General features: G+C 47.3%; 1 protein-coding gene across 2 annotated transcripts in view; it reads left to right on the forward strand.

Moving 5' to 3' along the window:
* Nucleotides 1–1,090: 1,090 nt before the first annotated feature.
* The window catches only part of BRWD1 (bromodomain and WD repeat domain containing 1), a 126,139-nt gene continuing 105,652 nt past the window's right edge, over nucleotides 1,091–21,577 (forward strand). For both annotated transcript variants that reach the window (XM_051833556.3, XM_089330547.1), the window contains exons 1-7: nucleotides 1,091–1,272; nucleotides 1,353–1,411; nucleotides 1,579–1,608; nucleotides 1,709–1,768; nucleotides 18,698–18,848; nucleotides 20,889–20,987; nucleotides 21,330–21,490. In XM_051833556.3, the coding sequence (XP_051689516.3) occupies nucleotides 1,224–1,272; nucleotides 1,353–1,411; nucleotides 1,579–1,608; nucleotides 1,709–1,768; nucleotides 18,698–18,848; nucleotides 20,889–20,987; nucleotides 21,330–21,490 (609 nt within the window). In that variant the 5' untranslated portion in view covers nucleotides 1,091–1,223. The remainder of the gene's footprint in view (nucleotides 1,273–1,352; nucleotides 1,412–1,578; nucleotides 1,609–1,708; nucleotides 1,769–18,697; nucleotides 18,849–20,888; nucleotides 20,988–21,329; nucleotides 21,491–21,577) is intronic.

The following is a 21,577-nucleotide window of genomic DNA, read 5'->3' on the forward strand; positions in this document are numbered from 1 at the left end:
CTTATCGTTTGCTGAAAACACACTTTAACCCTCACAATCTACAAGGTAGACACAAACTTCAGTGGACAGATAAGACCTAGAGGGGAAATGACTTAACAGTCCCCCAGCTAACGACTGGCAGACGGAGGCCCCGGACCCGGGGTGCGCGCGCCGCCGCCGCCGCCGAGGGCACCGGGCCGAGACGGTGCAGGTGCGCTGCACGCCCCGGGGGCACTCGTGCGGCTCCCCGCGGGGCGCACCGGGCGGCCAGGTGAGACGCCTAAGCTGGGCCCGTGCGAGCCCGGAATCCGTGCCTGGCCCCCACGCGATGCCTAAGCACACACACCCCCAACCGCCGGACGCCGGCTTCCCGCTCCGCAGGGGCGGCTGCGGGCGCTGACCACCCGCCCAGGTCCCCTTCCCCGCCGCGCTCCCTCGAGCTCCGCTCGGCCGCCAGCTGCGGGCCGCGCCCTCGGCCCCTGACCGCCGGGCTCGGGGCCTCCCGAACGCCTTCTCCCGGCCAGCGTCCACTCCTCGCCGCTCAGCCTCGGCGGCCGCCCCGGGGGACAGTCCCCGGGCGCGGGGGTGCGGCGGCGCCTCCGTTTCGAGCCTCGTGCGTCCTCCAGCGCCAGCGAGCGGACCGGCTCTCGCGGAGGGCGCGCACCCTGGCCCCCCGATGACCGGCCGTGAAGCGTCCCTGTCCAGGCGGCCCCGGGGCGGGTGACCGCGGCCGGCCCGCTGCCCGGCGGCTCCGCGTCGGGGCCTCGGCTCCCGCAGGGGACAGCAGTGACCCGCCCTCGGCCAGCCGCCGGCCGGACCTCCGCCCCCACCGCCCGCCCCCTCACAAAGCCGGCGGCGCCTCACCGCGCGCAGGGATCCGGGGCCACGCGCGCTCCCCTCCCCCCGCCGCCGCCGCCGCCGCCGCCGCCGCCCGGGCCGGGGCCTCGGCCCACCCCCACGCCCTCCTCCCTGCCGCCCCGGAGGCCGCAGCGAAGCGGCGCGGCGGGCTCCCCGCGGCGGGGCGGGGTCGCCTCACGCCGCCCGCCCCCCGCCGCGGAGGGACTACTTTTCCGCTCGGCGGAGGGACTACTTCCTCCCCCGCGGAGGGGTCGGGAGCTGGCGGCGCGCACGGCATGGCGGCAGCGGAGGCGCGCGCCTGAGGAGAGGGACGCCGGCCCCGGCAGGCCTCGGCGCGGCCTACACGCTCCTGTCGCCTGCTCCCGCCTCCCTGCCCGCGCCCGGCCATGGCGGAGCCCTCGCCCGCCCGACGCCCGGTGCCCCTCATCGAGTCGGGTAAGACGCGGGGCCGCTCCCGCCGCGGCGCCCCGGCCCCGGCGCGGCCGGTGCTGACCCGCTCCCCCGTCTCCCCGCAGAGCTGTACTTCCTCATCGCGCGGTACCTATCGGCCGGCCCGTGTCGGAGAGCGGCCCAGGTGAGTGCGGCCCGCGGTTGGCGGCGGCGGCGGCGGCCACCCCGGGGTCCCCGCCGCCGCCGCCGCCGCGCGGGGTCGCGGGGTCGCGGGGTCGCGGGTGGGGCGCGGGGCTGCAGCCGGGCGCGCGTCGAGCCCGTGCCCGCGCTGACCGCGCGTCTCTGCCGCAGGTGCTGGTGCAGGAGCTGGAGCAGTACCAGGTCTGTGCGCCCCCGCCCGCCCCCGCCCTGCCCCCCCCGCCCCGTCCCCGCGCGGGCCGGGGCGCGGGGCTCACTCGGGGCGCCCTCGCTGTCTTTGCAGCTGTTGCCGAAGCGGCTGGACTGGGAGGGGAACGAGCACAGCAGGAGCTACGAGGAATTGGTGAGCGCGGGACGCGGCCCCCGCGGGGGCTCCGGGGCGGCGGGGGAGGGGCGCGGCCCCCGGCCCGGCCCCCTCCCCCGCCGCCGACCCCGCGCGCTGGTGTGGGGTTGGACGCGGCGGGGCTTGTTTTGGCAGGAAGCAGCGCGGGGGGCGGCGCCGGGGGCGACTCCGGCGCGGAGGTCCTGCGGCCGCGGTGGCTTTCCAGGTGTGACCGCCTACGGGGAGTGCGGCCAGCGCCCGCCGGCCAGTCAGCCGGACGCTCTCATCGCTGGCCCGGCCGGCCGCACTTGTAACTGGAGCTCTGATTGGCCGCCTCTCTCTCTGGCCCCGCCCACGCCTGCCGACCACTTGTTCCCTAGGAATGGAATGGTTGGTGTCTGAAGGTGGAGCGTGCTGCCGTGTTTAGCTTGCTTGCTTTCTTTATTTTTATTTTTCCCTTCCCTTCGGCAGCTTCGTAAGGACGTGGCCGCTGCCCGGGTGTGCCGGTCCGGCCCCTTTGCTTCTCCAGGCCGTACTGTGCGTGTTGACTGCCGTACAAAGTTGATTTGTGTTGGTGGGCTTTACGCGGATCTTGCTGCTGTGTGAACTTAATACGGGCATTATGTAGGCAGGGTTTTTTCTTTTTTCTTTTGAGTGCTGTTAACGTGGATTACACTTCTCCCTATTTTTTTAGGATTTATTTATTTAGAGAGGTAGAATTACAGACAGTGACAGGGAGAGACAGAGAGAAAGGTCTTCCGTCCATTAGTTCATTCCCCAAATGGCTGCAGCGGCGGGGACTGGCCGATCCAGAGCCAGGAACTTCCCGGTCTCCCACGCGGGTGCAGGGGCCCAAGGACTTGGGCCATCTACTGCTTTCCCAGGCCTGTAGCAGAGAGCGGGATCGGAAGAGGGGCAGCCGGGACTCAAACCAGCCTGTATGGGATGCGGCGCCGCGGGGCGGGAGGAGTAACCCACTGCACCACAGCGCCAGACTGACTGCACTTCTCTCTGCCTTGTACTTCGGGAAGCTGCTTAGTTGCTCTCCCAGTCTGTAAGTGACGCTTATTTAAAACAGTAGCAGTTGCAGACATTCATTTGGAGGAAAACGTTTTTCAGGACCATTTGCCCTTTTCTGTATTGGGCTGAAGGATGTCTGCAGTTGCCAGGACATAGTCACCGTTTTGTATAAGGAAAACAGTTGCAGGAGAAGCGCTTCTGCGTGGTCTTTTTTTTTTTTTTTTTTTTTGAAGGGCCAGAGTTAGAGTGAGAAAGAAGCAGAGAGATGGAAAGTGCCCACATGTATATATATATATATATATGTATTTTTGGATTTATTTTATCTTATTTGAATGCGTTACAAAGAAGTAGGGAAACAGAGAGGTCTTCCATCCACTGGTTCACTCCCCAAATGGCTGCAACAGCCGAATCTGAGCCTTTCTGAAGTCAGGAGCTTCTTCCGGGTCTCCCACCTGGGTACAAGGTCCCAAGGATTTGGGCCATCCTCCACTGCTTTCCCAGGTGCACTAGCAGGGAACTGGATTGGAAGAGGAGCAGCTGGGCTCGAATCAGCCCCCGTATGGGACGCCAGCACTGCAGGCTGGGGCTGTAACCCATTGTGCCTCAGTCCTGGCCCCTGGATGGTCTGAGACTTGCAAATGGAGGGTGAGAGGATGTCCTTCCTTAGATTTCCTGAATTACGCAGATAAGCCAGGGGGTGTGTCATCTATGTACACAGCTAGGAGTGAACACTGAAAGTTGGGTGAAGGTGCCAAAGAATTAGAATTTAAAGAGTGAATGCTTGAACGTGGACGTTTTGCAGAGTGAGTTCTAAAATCTCTGCATAATGGCTGGATTTCTTGTGTTTGGTATCTTCAGATTTTTTTTTTTTAAAGGACTGCTGTTTCACTAGTTTACTTACGTTGGTGATATAAAGTAGCCTTCCTGGTGAAGCAGAAAATCATGATTGACAACACAAACTGCAGTTACGCTGCTGGAGGGAAAATTCAGTTTCTGAAGCAAATACAGTGCTGTAACTGCTGGAAAAGTCACAACATTTATGGAAGCCTTTATTTTTGTTTATTTGACAGAGTTAGAGAGAGAGAGGTCTTCCTTTTGTTGGTTCACCCCCCCATGGAAGCCTTTTGTTTTTTGTCACTGGGATTGCTTAAAACCCTACTGGAAAATGTTAATTTTGTTTCAAATCACTGCAGTTCTCTGAACTGACAGCTTGCTGTGGCAAGACAGCTGTTGTCTCATTGCTGGCTGATGTGGTCTGTCTGGTGGATATCCTCTTCCTCCTCCCTTTTCCTGCTGCACCCCCCTGCACACAATGGAAGACAGTGAATCTTCTGTGCAAAGAGTTTTTGTGGAGGAGGTATGTGTGGTTTCTAGACTTCCATCCAAAGTCTCCATTTTTCAGCTGAGCATAATATAATGATCTATGTACCACATCAACAGGTTTGACTCTGTAACCAACTTGCTCTGTTTACTTTGGTTTCTATGAGGGATTTTTTTTAAATTTTATTTTATCAGAAATCTTCAAATACAGAAAAATAGATTAGTGAATCACCCGCCAGGTACCTATTCAGCTTTACTGATGATCATCAAAGAGTGTCGGCTCTGTTATCTCTGCTCCACTGTATTTAGGCAAATTCTTGTGGCCATTTATTTCATTGGTTAACATGCTGGGTATTTGACAGCGAATTTCAGATGTCACATTCATCTCAGATCTTCAGAGTGCACCTCTAAAAAGGACTGGTTTTTATGTTTTAAGTGCCAGTATGAGAGTCCTTATTCAGATTTTCTCTTTGTTCTTAGAGTGTCTTTTTATATTTAGTTGAAATTAATCTTGGGAAAATGTTTATGCATTGCATTGATTGTTTCTATCTCTTTTGAATAGTTTTCTTCTTGAGTCATTGATTTACTGAAGAGACTGAGGCAGTTTGTCAGATTTTAGATTTTGTTTGGGTGTTTCCTCAGGATGTTGCCTTACTCCTTTTTCCTAGTGGGGCTCATTTGATTAGAATCATCTGAGATTTATAAACTCTAAATGCCCATGGTGTGTCCTAAACCTGTTAAGTCAGAACCTCTGTTATGGAACTAGGCATCAGTATTTTTTTGTTTTGTTTTGTTTTTTAAAGCTTTTTCAGTGATTCTAATAGCAGTATTTAGAAAGCTGCAGTTTATCTTAGATTTATGGCCATGCTGTTGCTCTACCCTGCATTTGGGAGCAAGGGTGGTTTTTGTATGTTGGCTTTTTGAGAGTAATTATTTCTCAAATCCTAACCCTGCTGTAAGAGCTGGGTCTGTGAGTTTACAAAATTCAGTTGGAATCTATATGACATATAGGTGGTGAGGACAGAAGAAGGCAGAAATTGGAATATAGAGTTGGGCATTTGCCTTCTGGTTCAGACGCTGCTTGGGAAACCCACAGCGTCCCATACTGAAGTGCCTGGGTTTGAATCCTGTTCACTTTTTTTTTTTTTAAGATTTATTTATTTATTTGAAAGAGAGAAGGAGAGGCAGAGAGAGAGGGGTCTTCCATTCGCTGGTTCATCCCCAATTGGCTGCAACAGCTGGAGCTGCGCCGATCCCAAAGCCAGGAACCAGGAGCTTCTTCTCGGTCTCCCATCTAGGTGCAGGGGCCCAAGGACTTGGACCATCTTCTGCTTTCCCAGGCCATAGCGGAGAGCCAGATCAGAAGTGGAGCAGCCAGGATTTGAACCAGCAACCGTATGGGATGCCACCAATGGCAGGCGGTGGCTTTACCTGCTAAGCCACATGTGCTTGCCCCTCTTGTTTTATTTTCCAAATGCCTCCAGTGTCTGATCCTAACTAGCACCTCAATTCTGGTTTCCTACACAGGTGGCAGGAACTCAGTTATTAGCTATTAATGCAGCTTGCCAGGGTCTGTATTTTCAGGAAGCTGGAGTTAGGAGCTGAGGCTGGGAATCCAACCCAGACACTTTCTTTTTTTTTAAATTTATTTTACTTATTTTGAAAGTCAAGAGTTGGAGAGGTGAGACAGATATTCTGTCTGCTGCTACAATCCCTAAGGGGCCACAATGGCCAGGGCTGGGCCAGACTGAAACCAGGAGGCTGGAACTCCATCTGGGTCTCCCACGTGAGTGGCAGAGCCCAAGTACTTGGGCCATCCTCTGCTTTCCCAGGCACATTAGCAGGGAGCTGGATTGGAAGTGGAACAGCCAGGACTCAAATCAGTGCTCATATGGAATTCCGGCATTGCAGTTAGTAGCTTAGTCTGCTACTATCACAATGCTGGCCTCAAACCCAGGGACTCTGATATGGGATGTGGGCATCTTCACTATTAGGCTAAATGCTGGCTCTGAGGCATTTTAATATTCCTGATGGCATTGGTGAATTAAATCTGGATATGAACATTTAATTGCTTAGGAGAAATTAATAGACTTAAATGAATTGGCATATATTTGATTTTTTTTAAAGGTTATTTATTTGAAAGTCAGGGTTTCACACGGAGGAAGAAAGGCAGAGAGAAAGAGAGATCTTCCATCCACTGGTTCACTCCCCAATTGGCCGCAGTGGAGGGAGTTGCGCTGGTCCGAAGCCAGGAGCCAAGAGCTTCTTCTGGGTCTCCTACATGGGTGTAGGGACCCAAGGACTTGGTCCATCTTCCACTGCTTCCCCAGGTCATAGCAGAGAGCTGGATCAGAAGTGGAGCAGCTGGAACTCGAACTGGTGCCCATGTGGGTTGCCAGCACTACAGGAAGCGGCTTCACCTGCTACGTCACAGCGCCAGCCCCACGTATATTTGATTTTAAAAGTTGGAGGCGGGCCTGGCGCTGTGGCTCACTTCGCTAATCCTCCGCCTGCAGCACCGGCATCCCATATGGGCACCAGTTCTAGTCCCAGTTGCTCCTCTTCCAGTCCAGCTCTCTGCTGTGGCCCAGGAGGGCAGTGGAGGATGGCTCAAGCGCTTGGGCCCCTGTACCTGCATGGGAGACCAGGAGGAAGCGCCTGGCTCCTGGCTTCAGATTGACGCAGCACCAGCCGTAGTGGCCATTTGGGGAGTGAACCAATGGAAGGAAGACCTTTCTCTCTCTCTCTCACTGTCTGTAACTCTACCTGTCAAAGAGAAAAAAGTTGGAGGCTACCTTAACTTCGAGATTATCTTTTAAATTGTTTTATTAAGCTGCAGTGTCCTGATGACAGTGCTCAATGGGTGATGGAGAGTTGCAGAACTGGACAGCTGGGCTTATATTTTTGGTTCTGTATTTTTTTAAAGATTTATGTATTTGGAAGTGAGAATTATACACAGAGAAGGAGAAGCAGAGCGAGAGAGAGAGCGAGCGAGGTCTTCCATCCACTGGTTCACTCCCCAATTGGCCACAATGGCTGGAGCTGAGCCAGTCTGAAGCCAGGAGCTTCCTCCAGGTCTCCTGTGTGGGTGCAGGGGCCCAAGGATTTGGGCCATCTTCTACTGCTTTCCCAGGCCATAGCGGAGAGCTGGACAGGAAGTGGAGCAGCTGGGTCTTTAACCAGCGTCCATATGGGATGGGGCGCTGGTGCTTCAGGCCAGGGCATTATTAACCCACTGCGCCACAGCGCCGGCCCCAAGACCTTGCTGTTTGAGATAAGATTTGAGTCTCTCTGGACGTTAGTGTCCTTGAGGGTCCTGGAATCTCGTGCACTGGGAATACTGAGAGATGACGGTGATTGTGATCTCCTTCATTTCACAGGAAAACCTCTTGTTGCTTTCGGAAATTTCTGGTTTCTGGTTTCCTATTAGTGATTCTGTGAATATGTAAGTTATGTCTGTGTCTGTGCATTTATTTGGGTTTGTAATTGTTACTTGTAGTAAGTTTCCAGAAACTTAATCATTGAGTAAAATGGCTTCCATGTTTTAGATGTTTATTATATATTTTGCTGTTCTAAAACGCTTTACCAATTTATATTCTTGATTATGGTATATGAGAGTATACTTATTCAGCCTTTTAATTTTAGCTAGTCTAATGGGTAAAATGTTACTATTAGCCAATATTTGAGTCATTTTTTTCCAAGTGCTGTACATAGTTAAGAGCCTGAATCTGTACTGATCGTTTGATTCTTCCTGTGACTCTGTTACCTTATATGAGTGGGAAAATAGAATTACAAGATAGTGTTGAGGAGCTTGCCTTGGGGCACAGTGGGTTAAGCTGCTGCTTGTGATGTTGCCACCCCATATGAGCGAGTTCAAGTCCTGGCTGCTCTGCTTCTGGTGCAGCTCCTGCTCATGTGCTTGGAAAGAATGACCCATGTGGGAGACCTGACTCCTGGCTTGGCCTAGCTCTGCCCAGCTCCAGCTGTTGCTGCCATTTGCGGAGTGAACCAGCAGATGAAAGATATCTCTCTTTCTCATAAAACAAATTAAAGAAAAAAAAAAAAGATAATAGCGTGGGCGCCATGGCGTAGTAGGTTAAGCCTCCTCTTGTGCTGGCACCCATATGGGTGCCAGTTTGTGTCCTGGCTGCTCCTTTAGTCATTCAGCTCTCCGCTAATGGCCTGGGACAGCAGTGCAAGGTGGCCCAAGGCCTTGGACTCCTGCGCTGGCTCCTCTATACTATTTTAATGATTGAACTTAAAAAGTATTTAGTTCTGAGCTATAGCCTTTCGAAGGGTAGCTGTGGTATATGTTCTGGCTTCTTGTTCTGTATCCATTTGGAAGGTAAATTGCGCTCTGAATGATTTAATCACATTTACTGAAGAATTAGTGCTGACCTTTCGGTACTCAGCAGCTACACTTAGAACTTGCTTCAAGTACAGCGCTTCTGTTTGACCTTTCTGAAACTTTAAGATCTGTTTCTTGAAGAACACTTTTGTAAACTGTTCGGTTTCTATTGAGTTTTAATGAAATTTTTTTATTTTTTTTTATTTTTTATTTTTTTTCGACAGGCAGAGTGGACAGTGAGAGAGACAGAGAGAAAGGTCTTCCTTTGCCGTTGGTTCACCCTCCAATGGCCGCCGCGGCCGGCGCGCTGCGCTGATCCGATGGCAGGAGCCAGGAGCCAGGTGCTTTTCCTGGTTTCCCATGGGGTGCAGGGCCCAAGCACCTGGGCCATCCTCCACTGCACTCCCTGGCCACAGCAGAGAGCTGGCCTGGAAGAGGGGCAACCGGGACAGAATCCGGCGCTCCAACCGGGACTAGAACCCGGTGTGCCGGCGCCACTAGGCGGAGGATTAGCCTAGTGAGCCGCGGCGCCGGCCATGAATTTGTTTTAAAGATGAAGCTAATTTGAGTAGTATCTTAAGCACTGTACCATACGCCCACCCCCAAATGCTTTTAAATGCAGTCTCTTCGCTCCAAAATCAGTATTTATTTACGTAGGTCCTTTTGTATAAATGAAGTGCTAAGCTTTCTTTCTGCTTATTTTTCATTGGATATCTGTTCTGCCATTGAATATTCAACTTATTTGTAAAGTTTAGAAATGAAACAGTGTTTCTCTTCAGATACTGAAGAGAATTAAGAAGCAAGATAATAAAGTTTTAATTTTGTGTTGCAGAAAATGTTACTTCTTGTTTCATTGTTGTGCTACACTATTGTTCATTGTGTAGGAACTGTTAGGTGATATGGTAATTGTAAGTTTTCCCTTTTCATGGTTTCTAGGTGACATTTAAAATAATTTGATGGAAAGTGAAAGGTCAGAAACATATGAAAGATACTGAATATTCATTCTAGATCTTTGTTAGGTCATAGCATCTCGAACTTTACAGAAAAGGCCACATTCTCATAATTTTCTGATTGCTCAGGCTGTTGAGACCCTTCTACCACTTCTTGTAACAGCTACGCTGGGATTGAGGAGGCTCACTCATGGTTACAAAAACGTTCTGGAAGGCTGTGATAGTGATACCTGTGAGTAAGGAATGTGGAACTGAGATGGGTTATGCTGATGCAGAGCAAGCTGAGAGTGGTCATTGACTGAAGTCTCAGATGGAACTGTGCCGATCCGAAGCCAGGAGCCAGGAGCTTCTCCCAGGTCTCTGACATGGATGCAGGGACCCAAGGACTTGGGCCATCATCTGCTGCTTTCTCAGGCCATAGCAGAGAGCTAGATTGGAAGTGGAGCTGGAACTCGAACTGTTGTCCATATGAGATGCCAACACTGCAGGCGGTGGCTTTATCTGCTATGCCACAGTGCTGGCCCCTAAATGTTACTTTTATTAACATTCATGTCTAAGCCTTTAAAATACTGAACATTATTTTACTGATTTGCTCATACTGTTATTTTTAATAATTCAAAACCATTTTTTAAAAGATTTATTTATTTGAAAGGCAAAGAGTTATAGAGAGGCAGAGGTAGAGAGAGAAGTCTTCTATCCATTGTTCACTCCCCAAATGGCTGCAGTGGCTGGAGCTGGGCAAATCTGAAGCCAGGAGCCCAGAACTTCTTCCAGATCTCCCATGTGGGTGTAGGGTCACAAGGACCTGGGCCATCTTCCACTGCTTTCCCAGGCCACAGCAGAGAGCTGGATCAGAAGTGGAGCATCCAGGTCTCTAACCAGTGCCCATATAGGATGCTTGGTGCTGCAGGAGGCGGCTTTACCTGCTACACCACAGTGCTGGACCCCACCTCCATTATTTTAATGGATCAGGTTTTTTTTTGCTTTTTGAGTCTGGAAAATTAGTATAACCTGCTTGTTTGAAAAGTAATTTGAATAATTTATTTTTTAAAATTTAATTAATTTATTTGAAAGGCACAATTACAGGGAGAGAGGAAGAGAGAGAGATTTCCATCTGCTGGTTCACTCCCCAAGTGCATGCAGTGGCTGAAGCTAGGAGGATCCGATGCCAGAAGTTAGTAGCTTCCTCTGGCTCTCCCATGTGGGTGCAGGGACCCAAACACTTAGGCCATCTTCTGCTACTTTCCCAGATGCATTAACAGAAAGCTGGATTGGAAGTGGAGCAGTTGCGACTTGAAGCATTGCACATTTGGGATACTGGAACAGCAGGTGACAGCCTTACCTGCTACGCCACAGTGATGGCCCCATGATCATTTAAGAGATCAAATAATATAATTTCTTTTTTTTTTTTTTTTTTTTTTTTTTGACAGGCAGAGTGGACAGAGAGACAGAGAGAAAGGTCTTCCTTTGCCGTTGGTTCACCCTCCAATGGCCGCCGCGGTCGGCGCGCTGCGGCCGGCGCACCGCGCTGATCCGATGGCAGGAGGCAGGAGCCAGTGCTTTTCCTGGTCTCCCATGGGGTGCAGGGCCCAAGCACCTGGGCCATCCTCCACTGCACTCCCTGGCCACAGCAGAGGGCTGGCCTGGAAGAGGGGCAACCGGGACAGAATCCGGCGCCCTGACCAGGACTAGAACCCAGTGTGCCGGCGCCGCTAGGCGGAGGATTAGCCTAGTGAGCCGCGGCGCCGGCCCCAAATAATATAATTTCTACACTGGGAAACAATCTAATTTTTTTAAAGCTTTATTTATTTATTAGAAAGAGAGAGACATAAGCAAGTACTGATTTGCTCCCCAAATGGCTGCAATGCCAGGCCAAACCCAGGAGCCAGAGCTGCTTTTGGATTTCCCAGTTGGGTGCAGAGGCCCAGTCACTCTGTCTGCTGCTGCTTTCCCAGGCACATTAGTAGGGAGTTGGATTGGGAATGGAGCAGCGAAGAATCAAATTGGCACCCGTATGGCAGGTTGTGCCTTTGATCTGCTGTGCTATAACGCGGGTCCCCCTGAGAGACAATCTTTAGACTTTGCATCTAGAGAATTCTTTTTTTTTATTCTATTTGCTATTCAAAATGAAGTCGCCATTGTTTGATAGGCTTGGAAGTCAATTATGTTACTTTGAAATTCTCTACCAGAGTATTAGGCCTCCTAATGGACTCTGTCAGGGTAGAGAAAGGTGATTTTCCCCTATCCAAAAGCCATATTGTCTTTCCCTTAAGTTGTTTTATCTTAAATATTTAAAGCTTTCAGATATGTTGTTTAGGTCTGTTAGTGTAGTTAATTTATTGGTGATTTTTATTTTCAGATTATTTATTTATTTATTTTTGACAGGCAGAGTGGGCAGTGAGAGACAGAGAAAGGTCTTCCTTTTTGCTGTTGGTTCACCCTCCAATGGTGGCCGCGGCCGGCGCATCGCGCTGATCCAATGGCAGGAGCCAGGTACTTACCCTGGTCTCCCGTGGGGTGCAGGGCCCAAGCACTTGGGCCATCCTCCACTGCACTCCCTGGCCACAGCAGAGAGCTGGCCTGGAAGAGGGGCAACCGGGACAGAATCTGGCGCCCCGACCGGGACTAGAACCTGGTGTGCCGGCGCCACAAGGCGGAGGATTAGCCTAGTGAGCCGCGGCGCTGGCTTATTTTCAGATTATATTACAAATAGGTATATGATTTTTATTGGGACTATAGGACTTTTCCTGCTTACTCTCTGTGTGCTGGGCTGATTATCTACAACTTTTGGACTTCGACAGGTTGACACTCTCAAGTACAGCATACTCATTAACACTGAGGAGCTTTTGCGAGCCACCTCAGTTTTGATATACGGAGCCTTCAAAAAGTTTATAGACAGTGTGTATCATGAAAAAGCTGGATAGATTTCAAAACCTTAATGCACCAAATAAACTTACCTTTTCCATTTCTTTATGACCATTTCAAAAATTTTATTTGCCAGAGAATTATCTTCGTTCTGCTGGTTCCCTTACAAAATGGCTCCAGCAGCTAGGACTGAATCCGGCTAAAACCAGGGGCCAGGAATTCCATCCAGGTCTCTCATGTACTTAGGCCATCTTCTGTTGCTGCTTTCCCAGGCACATTAGCTGGGAGCAGGGTTAGAAGCAGAAGAGCCAGGGCTTTTTATCTGGCATGGTAGCATCGTGAGTGGTGGTTGAATCTGCTGCGCCACACTCCAGCCCTCTGTGTGAATGATTTTTGGGGTACTCTTATGCATCTTTTGAGATTGGTGTGATATGTTTACCAGAGGTTGGGAAACATAAGTCAGGTTGAAAAGTTGCAGATAACCTTATTCAGCCGTTAACATTTTATTTATTTATTTGAGAGACAGCAAGACAGATACACACAACAACTCTCATTTGCTGGTTACTCCCTACATGTATGTAACAAGCTGGTTGTGGGCAAGGCTGAAGTCTGGAGCTAGAAACCCAATCTTGTTTTTTATTTATTTATTTTTATTTATTTATTTTTTTGACAGGCAGAGTGGACAGTGAGAGAGAGAGAGAGAGAGAGAAAGGTCTTCCTTTGCCGTTGGTTCACCCTCCAATGGCTGCTGCAGCTGGCGCGCTGCGGCCGGCGCACCGCGCTGATCCAATGGCAGGAGCCAGGTGCTTCTCCTGGTCTCCCATGGGGTGCAGGGCCCAAGCACTTGGGCCATCCTCCACAGCACTCCCTGGCCACAGCAGAGAGCTGGCCTGGAAGAGGGGCAACCGGGACAGAATCTGGTGCCCCGACCGGGACTAGAACCCGGTGTGCTGGCGCCGCAAGGCGGAGGATTAGCCTAGTTAGCCGCGGCGCCAGCCCCCCAGTCTTGTTTTTTTTATGTTGGTGGCAGGGACCCAAATACTTGAGCCATTATGTGCTGCCACCCAGGGTGTGCATTAGCAGGAGTTAGAATTGGGGCAGAGCTGGAGCTGGAACACAGGCACTCTGATAAGGCGTGCAGAGCTCCCAGGTGATAGCTGGACTCCAGGAAAAACACCTGACCCTTACCCAGGCTTTATTGTGCACCAGGCTTATGAACAAAAACCTTATATTAGATCTAAGTTTACTTTACATTTGATTTCTTGTTAACAGTCTATAGATCAGTATGAATCTGTGTTGCAGATTATCTGTGGAGCAGTGTTTCTTAGGGAATTTGAAACATGGAGGCTTTGGTGGTGTCGTGGTGTTTCGGGGAATATCGCTGGCATTAGTGGATGGAAGCCAGGGATACTATGTATCCTGAATGTGTGGGATAGTCCTGTAGAGTGATGTTTTTCATTCCTTAAATGCTGGTGGCATTATAATGGATTGAGATAGCCTGTGAATACAGCATTGAAGTTTTTTTTTTTTTTTTTTTTTTTTTTTTTTTTTTTTTTTATTTTTGACAGGCAGAGTGGACAGTGAGAGAGAGAGACAGAGAGAAAGGTCTTCCTTTGCCGTTGGTTCACCCTCCAATGGCCTCCGCGGCCGGCGCGCTGCGGCCGGCGCACCGCGCTGATCCGATGGCAGGAGCCAGGAGCCAGGTGCTTTTCCTGGTCTCCCATGGGGTGCAGGGCCCAGGCACCTGGGCCATCCTCCACTGCACTCCCTGGCCACAGCAGAGAGCTGGCCTGGAAGAGGGGCAACCGGGACAGAATCCGGTGCCCCGACCGGGACTAGAACCCGGTGTGCCGGCGCCGCTAGGCGGAGGATTAGCCTAGTGAGCCGCGGCGCCGGCCTTTTTTTTTTTTTTAAGATTTATTTATTTATTTATTTGAAAGTTGGAGTTAAACAGAGAGAAGGAGAGGCAGAGAGAGGTCTTCCATCCGCTGGTTCACTCCCCAATTGGCTGCAACGGCCGGAGCTGCGCCCATCTGAAGCCAGGAGCCAGGAGCTTCTGGGTCTCCTACATGGGTGAAGAGGCCCAAGGACTTGGGCCATTAACTACTGCTTTTCCAGGCCATAACAGAGAGCTGGGTAGGAAGTGGAGCAGCTGGGACCCAAACCGGCGCCCATATGGGATGCCAGGACTGCTAGGCAGCGGCCTTACCCGCTATGCCACAGCACCAGCCCTGAAGTTTTTTTTTTTTTTTTTTTTTTTTTTTTTAAGATTTATTTATTTATTTGAAAGTCAGAGTTAACACAGAGAGAGGGGAGGCAGAGAGAGAATCTTCCATCCTCGGGTTCACTCCCCAGTTGGCCGCAACTGCTGGAGCTACGCTGATCTGAAACCAGGAGCTTCTTTCGGGTCTCCCACGTGGGTTCAGGGGCCCAAGGACTTGGGCCATCTTCCACCACTTTCCCAGGCCATAGCAGAGAGCTGGATGGGAAGTGGAGCAGCCGGGGCTAGAACTGGTGCCCATATGGATTCCGGCGCTTCAGGCCAGGGCATTAACCCACTGTGCCACATCACCGTCCCCAGCATTGAAGTTTATACCAGATATATTCCTGTCAGGTAGTTCTGGGCATATTCATGAATTAAATATACACAGTAACCTTTATGTTTTTATTTTTTGGTAATTTATCTGACATTTAATACGTACGAACATGGAACTAACTCCTCAACACCAGCATCATTAAGTCCACTGAAGTTACTGTCATTTAAAATAAAGCAGTTAAAAAAGTCTTTCCTATTGTCAGCTTAGTCTTCAGTTCCAGAGATAAACTTCTGAATGTGTATGAGGATATATTTCTTCTTCTGTAATCGTATTTTTCTTAGGTTTGTCACCAGAAGTCTCTCGGGTCTCAGATAAGCAAGTGCTGATAAGTGTTTTTGTTATTTTTGTTAAGGTATAATTGAAGCACACTAAAGTGTTCAAGTTGATAAATGTTGATGTATGTTATACCCTTAAACATGTTAGTAATATAAAAATAGTGAAAATGTCCATTACTCTGAAAAATTTCCTCTTGCCCCCTTTGAAATTCTTTCTTACCACTGCCACCTCCCCAAAACAACTACTGATCTATGATTTTATTATTTTAAATTTCTAGGATTTAATATAAATAGTACAGTATATACTTTATTTTCTGGCTTCTTGTAGCATACTTTGTATTATGTGTTACCAACATTGCATTTCTTTGTATTGCTAAATGATAGCATGGTATATTCATTCACCTGTTACTGGAAATTTTGGGTTATAACCACTTTTGGGCTATTACAAAGGAAACTGCTAAGAACATTCATGTTGAAATATTTATTTGGACACACGTTTTCCTTTTTCATGGATAAGTACTTAGAAATGGAATAGATGGGCCGGCGCCGCGGCTCACTAGGCTAATCCTCCGCCTAGCGGCGCCGGCACACCAGGTTCTAGTCCCGGTCGGGGCACCGGATTCTGTCCCGGTTGCCCCTCTTCCAGGCCAGCTCTCTGCTGTGTCCAGGGAGTGCAGTGGAGGATGGCCCAGGTGCTTGGGCCCTGCACCCCATGGGAGACCAGGAAAAGCACCTGGCTCCTGACATTGGATCAGCGCGGTGCGCCGGCCGCAGCGCGCCGGCCGCGGCGGCCATTGGAGGGTGAACCAACGGCAAAGGAAGACCTTTATCTCTGTCTCTCTCTCTCACTGTCCACTCTGCCTGTTAAAAAAAAAAAAAAAAAGAAAGAAAGAAATGGAATAGATGGATTATTTGATAGATATAAAGTGAACTCAAACCACTTAGCTGTTTTTGAAATTGGTCAAATTATATTCCCACCATCAGTTTCTCCACATTTTTGTTAACTTTGGTCAGTCTTTAAATTTTTTTAATTATTGAGAGAAAAAGAGGGAGAGAGATCCTATTCATTAGTTTTGGTTCCTAGATGCCCACACTGGGAACTTACAAGATTGGGCCAGTTTTCTTGTGTGTGTGGCAGGGATCCAAGTGCTTGAACCATCACCTGTTGTTTCCCAGGGTATGCATATCTAAGAATGCTGGAATTGGTAGTGGAGCTAGGACTTGAACCCAGGTGCTCTGACATGGGATGCGAGCTTTCCAACCTGTGTCTTAACTACTGGGCCAAATGCCTACCCTGTCAGCCTTTTTAACTTCAGCCATATTGATAGGAGTAAGGTAATATTGCATTATGGTTTTATTTTGTATTTCACTGAATACTAATGAGGTTGAACATGTTTTCACAAGTTTATTTGCCATCTGTATTATCTTCTTTGGTAATGTGTGGATCTTTTGCTCTTTTAAAAAACTCAGCTTGTTGAATTTTTTTTTTTGGTAGTTTGTGAATTTGCTTTAAAAGATTTATTTATTTATTTGAAGTCAGTTATATAGAGGAAAGAGAGAGAGAGAATCTTCCATTTGCTGATTCACTTCCCAGACTGTTGTAACAGCCAAGTCTGGGCCATGAGCTAGGAGCTTCTTCTAGGTCTCTCATCAAGTGGCAGGGGCCCAAGCACTTGGGCCATTCTCCACTATTTTCCCAGGTCATTGGCAGGGAACTGGATCAGAAGTGTAGAAACTGGGACATGAACTTGTGCCCAGATGGGACGCTGGTATTGCAGTTTGCAGCTTTGCCTGCTATGCCACAACACCAGTCATGGCTTGTTGAATTTTGAGAGTTCTTTACATATTCTGGATACATTTCCTTAATCAGATATACGCATTGTGATTATTTTTTCTTGCCCTGTAGCTATCTTTTCATTTTCTTTGCACTGCCCTTTGAAGAACAGAAATTGTTACCAATTTATTTTGTGGATTGTCCTTTTGGTGTATTAGAAATCTTTGCTTAATCCTACATCGTAAAGATTTTCTTTGATGTTTTATTTTAGGAGTTACATGGTTTTAGGTTATACATAATCATTTTGGGATGATTTTTTGTTTGTAATGTGAAACATGGATCAAGTCCTGTTTTTATTTTTTGCAAATGAATATCCAGTTCTTCTAGCACCATTTGTTGAAGTAACTGCCTTCAAAATGTTCATGGGGAATTCTCGTATTTTAATTGTATGTTTAAAAGTATTTATTTATTTATTTGAGGGGCAGAATTATATAGAGAGGGATAGACCCAGAGAGAGGTCTTCCATCTACTGGTTTATTCTTCAAATGGCCGTAGTGGTTAGAGCTGGACTGATCTGAAGCCAGGAGCTTCTTCTGGGTCTTCCACGTGAGTGCAGGGACCAAAACACTTGGGCCATCTACTGGTTTCCCAGGCCATCATCAGGGAATTGAATTGGAAGTGGAATGGCTTGGACTCGAACCTGTGCCCATATGGGATTTGGGTGCTGCAGGTGGATGCTTAACCTACTATGCCAGGGTGCTGGCCCCATTAAATCATTTTCTCTGCAAACTTTCTGAAGTCCTGCTGTGTGTGTAGGTATCCTTCTGGATACTTTGTTCCATTGATCTCTTTGTCTTATTTTATACTTGCTTTTTTTTTTTTTTAAATTTTTTTATTTGAAAGGCAAAGTTACAGAGAGAGGGAGATACAGCAAGAGAGAAGGATCTTAGATTCACTGTTTCCTTCCCAAATGGCCACTATAGCAAGGACTGGGCCAAGCTTTAGCCAGGAGCCAGGAACTCCATCTGGGTCTTCCATGTGGATGGCAGAGCCCCAAGTGCTTGGGCCATCTTCTGCTGCTTTCCCAGCCACACAAGCAGGGAGCTGGATTGGAAGTGGAGTGGTTGGGACTCTTCCCATTGCTCATACAAGGTGGTGGCATCACAGTCTGGGGCTTAACCTGCTGGGTCACAATGCCAGCCCCTATACCATGCTATTTTGATTATGATAACTTTATAACAAGGTGATGCTAACTATTGTTAACCATGTAGCTTTGTTCCTTTTAAAGGTTGCTTTGGGTTTTCCAGGTCATTTTCATGTAAATTTTAGAAAACAAAATATCAATATCTGCAAAGAACTCTTGCTGGAATTTTGATTGGGTTGGGTTTGAATTGATTGATATACTGTGTAAGTTGTCTTTAATTTCTCTCAGCATGTTTTGTAGTTTCCACCATATTTTTTTTTTTAAGATTTATTTATTTATTTGAAAGAGTTACACGGAGAGAGAGAGAGAGAATCTTCCATCTGTTGGTTCACTTCCCCAATTGGCCACAATGGCCGGAGCTGCACCTATCCTGCTTTCCCAGGCCATAGCAGAGAGCTGGATCGGAAGTGGAGCAGCTGGATCTTGAACTGGCGCCCATATGGGATGCCGGCACTGCAAGCGGCTGCTTTACCCGCTTCGCCACAGTGCTGGCCTCAACATATGTATTTTCATGTTTTCTTATATGTATCTATGCCTATATATTTACTATTTTTGATATTATTGTAAACAGTGTTGTTATTAAAACTTTTCAACCAGGTCTTATCCAATAAACATGTGGCTCCTGATCATCTGTTGCAAATCTGCCAGCGCATCGGTCCTATGTTGGATAAAGAAATTCCGCCCAGTATTTCAAGAGTCACTTCTTTACTTGGTGCAGGAAGGCAGTCTTTGCTACGTACAGCAAAAGGTACCTTAATTTGAAGACGTGTTCTGCTTTGTATTAATAGCTTAATAATTATTATAATTGTGGAGTAATGTAAGCATTGTGGAAGAAAGGTGATATGTAACTATAAATCATGCTGTGGACTATAAAATTCTGCATTTAGCATAGAACTTTGAATTTTATTACATAAGTGTCTAATGGGTCCTTTTGCATTTAAAATATTGATAAAGATACAGTTGTTAAGCTAAGAAGCTTGAATTCATTCTGAGATGTGTTTGAGGTTTTATCAATGTGAGTTCTTCCCATTTTGTAGCTCACTCATAACTTCATTGAATGTAATTGTATGTGTCTAAATAAACTCTTAAATGCTAGAAGTACTTCTTTGGATATTTAGATTCTGAAAGCCCTTTGTTATGAGGGGAGGTAATTTTCTAAATTGGGTAGCAGTTTGCAATCAAGCACCAAAAATGTAAAATTGCATGGTTCTTTTTTCACTAATTAACTTTTTTGCAAAGTTATGTGATAGCAAAATGTTTGGAATTGCTATTCTTTTTCTGTTAGATTGGTATAATTGACTTAGACTAAGTATATGTATGTGATATAATCTATGTATACACGTGGCTAAACTGCTAATGGGAAAGATCGTTGGTTCCTCTGATCCTGAGCGTATGTCAAATTCATCTTGTGGTTATTTTTGTCAAGAGTGGTTGCTGATGTGTTGCACTTTTTAGATGCATCACCAGTGTAAAGCTTGACTGAGAAAGAACAACCCTATCTCTTGGTTCTGTGCCTGACTGGTTTGTCAGCTTAGTTGTTTCGTAGTAGAGAGACTACAGTCGTGCCACACAGTGGCTCTAGTCAGGAAACTGCTCATATTCTCCCCTTTTCTGTGTCCCTATTCACTTTGTAATTATTAGGTTGTTATATAGTAGTCATTTGGGTAGCCTGTTGGCCTTTGTTCACTTGTGTCAAGCTCAGTGCTTTGTGCTGAGCCTTGCTTCAGAACTGGAAGATCTTAGAAGAGACCTCAGTAAGCTGCCCTGGGGTAGGACCATGTTTCTCCATTCGCTTTGTACTAGTGCCACGGGAGGATGCCTTGTAACTGCTCTTTGGTCCTGACAACGGGACTGAATCCATTCATGTCAGACGTATCATGCCTGTTAGTTTGAGGCACCCGAGGCTCAGTAGAGGTTGTTAGGATGCCTTCCCTCTCCTTTCTGTTGTCAAGAAGCTAATTTCTAGCTCAGCGTTACTGTTGGACGTAACCTGTGTGCTGCTGCTGTCTCCTGGAGAGGAGGGCAGGCATTTTTTCTTAGTGCATTTGCTGGTAGGTCAGGGAGGGATGGGCTTTAGAATTAGTGTTCAGACTCACAGATCCTCACTGTATGCTCTTCTGTAAAGGACTGTCTGTGTTCTAAAACACGGGGAAAGGTAATTTTGTGTGTTCATTTTTTAGGAGACTAAAGTCATGACAGTATTGGCCAGATTAATTTTAAAAATGAGATAAGTTAATTAAGATTTTATCAAAGAAATTAAATTTTTCCTTTTAAAGTTTCCATTTTTGAAAAGTTGGATCAATTGTTACTAAGACCTTTTCTCTTTCATATTGTATCTTACAATTCTGCTTTGAAAAATAAACACTTATTTGATGTTAAATGGGACTTGGAGTCCAAAAATCTGGCTCTGTGGCCCGTCTTCACTCTGCAGCGGATCTCTTAAAGTCCTGGAACCTTTGAGCCTCAGTTACCTCACTTGTACATTGGCAAAAACACCTACCTCACAGGGTTGTTGTGAGGATTCAATGAGATAATGTATGTGGAAAGCACTTTGTGAATTGTAAAGTGCTGCACAAATGTTAGTCGTCGTTGCTGCTGTATCTGAGATGTCGTGAAGTTCTTTTTCCTTCAGAAATAGTCTAATAAACCTCCAGGGCTTTTCTGTTTAAGTATATTAGTTGGTAAAACTTTGAATAAACAGTTTATTACAATATACGTAAGTATTCTATAAAATCTTTCTTGGGGTTAACTTTCAAGATTTTATGTGTATCTAAAATTCATTTTAAAGACTGCAGGCACACAGTTTGGAAGGGCTCTGCCTTTGCTGCTCTTCATAGAGGAAGACCACCTGAAATGCCGGTGAATTATGGTTCCCCACCAAATCTTGGTAAGTGAGGTTGGCTTTGAAGTAACTGAAACCATTCTTTAATTTCTTAACAAGGTTTATAAATGCTGTAATAAAAACATTTAAAAATACTGGTAATGTTATTTCAGTAGTATTGATCAAATTTCAAATTATTTTTTAAATATTAAAAATAAGATTAATTAAAAATCATCATAGTAGTCTGTATTAATGATGATAGTACAATAAAATTAGGAAGACATTTGTATCACTAGGATTTCTCAAGAATAGAGTTTGCGATCTTATTGAAATTGTTTGGGATTTTTCTTAGCATTTTATATAATGTTCCCCCTTAACCATTTTCATTGTTGTTATTTTATTTCCTAGTGGAGATACATCGAGGAAAGCAGCTCACAGGGTGTTCCACGTTTAGCACAGCATTTCCAGGAACTATGTATCAGCACATAAAAATGCACAGAAGGATTCTTGGGCATCTGTCTGCTGTTTACTGTGTAGCGTTTGATAGGACAGGACATAGAATCTTCACAGTGAGTTGACATCTTAAACTCAGTTTGGTATCATCTTGAGCACTTAAATGTGCTTCAGAGCCATCTAGGATATCTTGTAAAACATAG

The sequence above is a fragment of the Oryctolagus cuniculus genome, chromosome 4 (genome assembly GCF_051225735.1).
Source record: "Oryctolagus cuniculus isolate XC-2025 breed Fujian yellow rabbit chromosome 4, ASM5122573v1, whole genome shotgun sequence".
Taxonomy (NCBI): Eukaryota; Metazoa; Chordata; class Mammalia; order Lagomorpha; family Leporidae; genus Oryctolagus; species Oryctolagus cuniculus.